This window comes from Sphaeroforma arctica, assembly GCF_001186125.1.
Source record: "Sphaeroforma arctica JP610 unplaced genomic scaffold supercont1.6403, whole genome shotgun sequence".
Lineage (NCBI taxonomy): Eukaryota > Ichthyosporea > Ichthyophonida > Sphaeroforma > Sphaeroforma arctica.
In genome coordinates this window covers 1-1664 of record NW_014034155.1, presented here as the reverse complement: position 1 = coordinate 1664, position 1664 = coordinate 1, and the positions used below count along the sequence as shown (strand labels likewise).

General features: G+C 42.5%; 1 protein-coding gene across 1 annotated transcript; it reads right to left on the bottom strand.

Annotated features, from left to right (window-relative positions):
* Positions 1 to 456: 456 nt before the first annotated feature.
* On the bottom strand, positions 457 to 1592 carry SARC_15599 (hypothetical protein; the record flags this gene model as incomplete). The annotated part of the gene is made up of 2 exons (XM_014290281.1): positions 457 to 1265; positions 1394 to 1592. 2 exons carry the CDS (start codon positions 1590 to 1592, stop codon positions 457 to 459), a joined length of 1008 nt encoding a protein of 335 aa, XP_014145756.1.
* Positions 1593 to 1664: the final 72 nt, after the last annotated feature.

The following is a 1664-nucleotide window of genomic DNA, read 5'->3' as shown; positions in this document are numbered from 1 at the left end:
AGTGCTCATTCGTTCCTGCTTAATATACCATGGTTGACCTGCGCGATAAACCAATGTATTATCATCACTTACCCCTTGTTATCTACTTTAATGTAGAGTACAAAATGCCCATTCGTCCTGCCGGACATAGCATGAATGACCTATGCGATCGACACCGAATAGGCATAACTATTGACAAACCAAGATATTATCCTCGATTGCCTACGGCAATCTACTTTATGGAAAATGCACAAAGCTCAGTTGTCCTGCTGAAAATACTATGGTAGACCTACGCGAGCGATACTTGACAAACATAACTTTCTTCAAACCATAGTAATATCACCTGTATTAGACCCTTGCAACCTATTTTCTAAATAGAAGGAAAAATCGACAAAATTACAATGTGACGCACAAGAGTTCTATTTATTTTGTTCGTTTTGTATAGAGTATATTAGTTTGTTTTGTATAGTATATTCGTTATTGAAATATTTGAAGAGGAATAATATCATTCTCCTCCTTATATTTAAAACTGAGATTGGAGGGTGTCAATCCTGCATAGTTTGATCTTCGTCCCGATGCGTATGCTGTGTAAGTGCTAGTATCGCCACGTTTCATTGGTGTCACCGGCATCTGTTGTGCAGAACTTTCATCAGTGATAGAATCCAGCCTTTGTGTGGTACGATACGTGCTATCCTTTGATGAGTCGAGCACATTGGCCGGAAATGAATACCTTTGTACTTGAGCAGGTGTAAACATGGGTGTAGGTGCCATGGAATTAATGGGGGGTGTCGTCTGTGGAGTAGACGTGGAGTCGGTTCCCTGAAAATGGTATGGTGGTGATTTAGGCTGCCGACTTAGACTCGAGGGAGATTTGGACCTGTATCGAGATCGCTGACTAGGGTCCCCGGCAGAATTCGGAGTGGAGCTCGATCTGTGCAATCGGATGTTTCGGTCATTATAGTTCATAATACCATTGATTGCGGACGCAGATCGGCGAGCATACTGATTTTGCTGCTGCAGGTTCAAATGCGGCCTTGAAGCAGGACTTGAATTTGACGAACCAAGTTCGAGCTGTGAACCTGACCCAATCAATTGTTGCGCCCGCTGCTGTTGCAACTTTTGGTTTTTCCGTAGATTACGCTGAGATTTTGCCATAGGGTTGGTCTCTATCTTCAGCGCAGCCATGCGTGGGTTGTGGTATGCTGATGAGCTGATAAATTCAGCCATTTCTATCCGGAAAAAGTTGACGTCACCATCCATTCGCATTTCGCCACTTCCTCCACCAACTAAAAAGGGGATATAGGTGTATAAAATTAGTATCGTTTGCAAATAAATTAAGCATGCTCAAATCCGACATACTATGTGTGACAAGTCAAAAATCTTAGGAGCAATCATCTGTGATCAAACAACATACCAGCAACTGGTGCCACATAGACTGTAGGGATGTACTTCCGAAACGGAACTAGAAGCACATGCGTTTTGTTTTTAGGATCGTTGGTCAATCTCAACTTGTCGAAACTGATTGGATCCTCCATCAGCTTTTTACCGGAAGCTGTAATCCAGGGGTGATTATATACTTCGACGTTTGCCCCAGACAAGGGAGGTACGGTCATTTGTTTCGCTGCAAAGGAAACGGTAAAGAACACTTAATTTTGATTTGCAGCTGCTAAAAAACAAACAACATG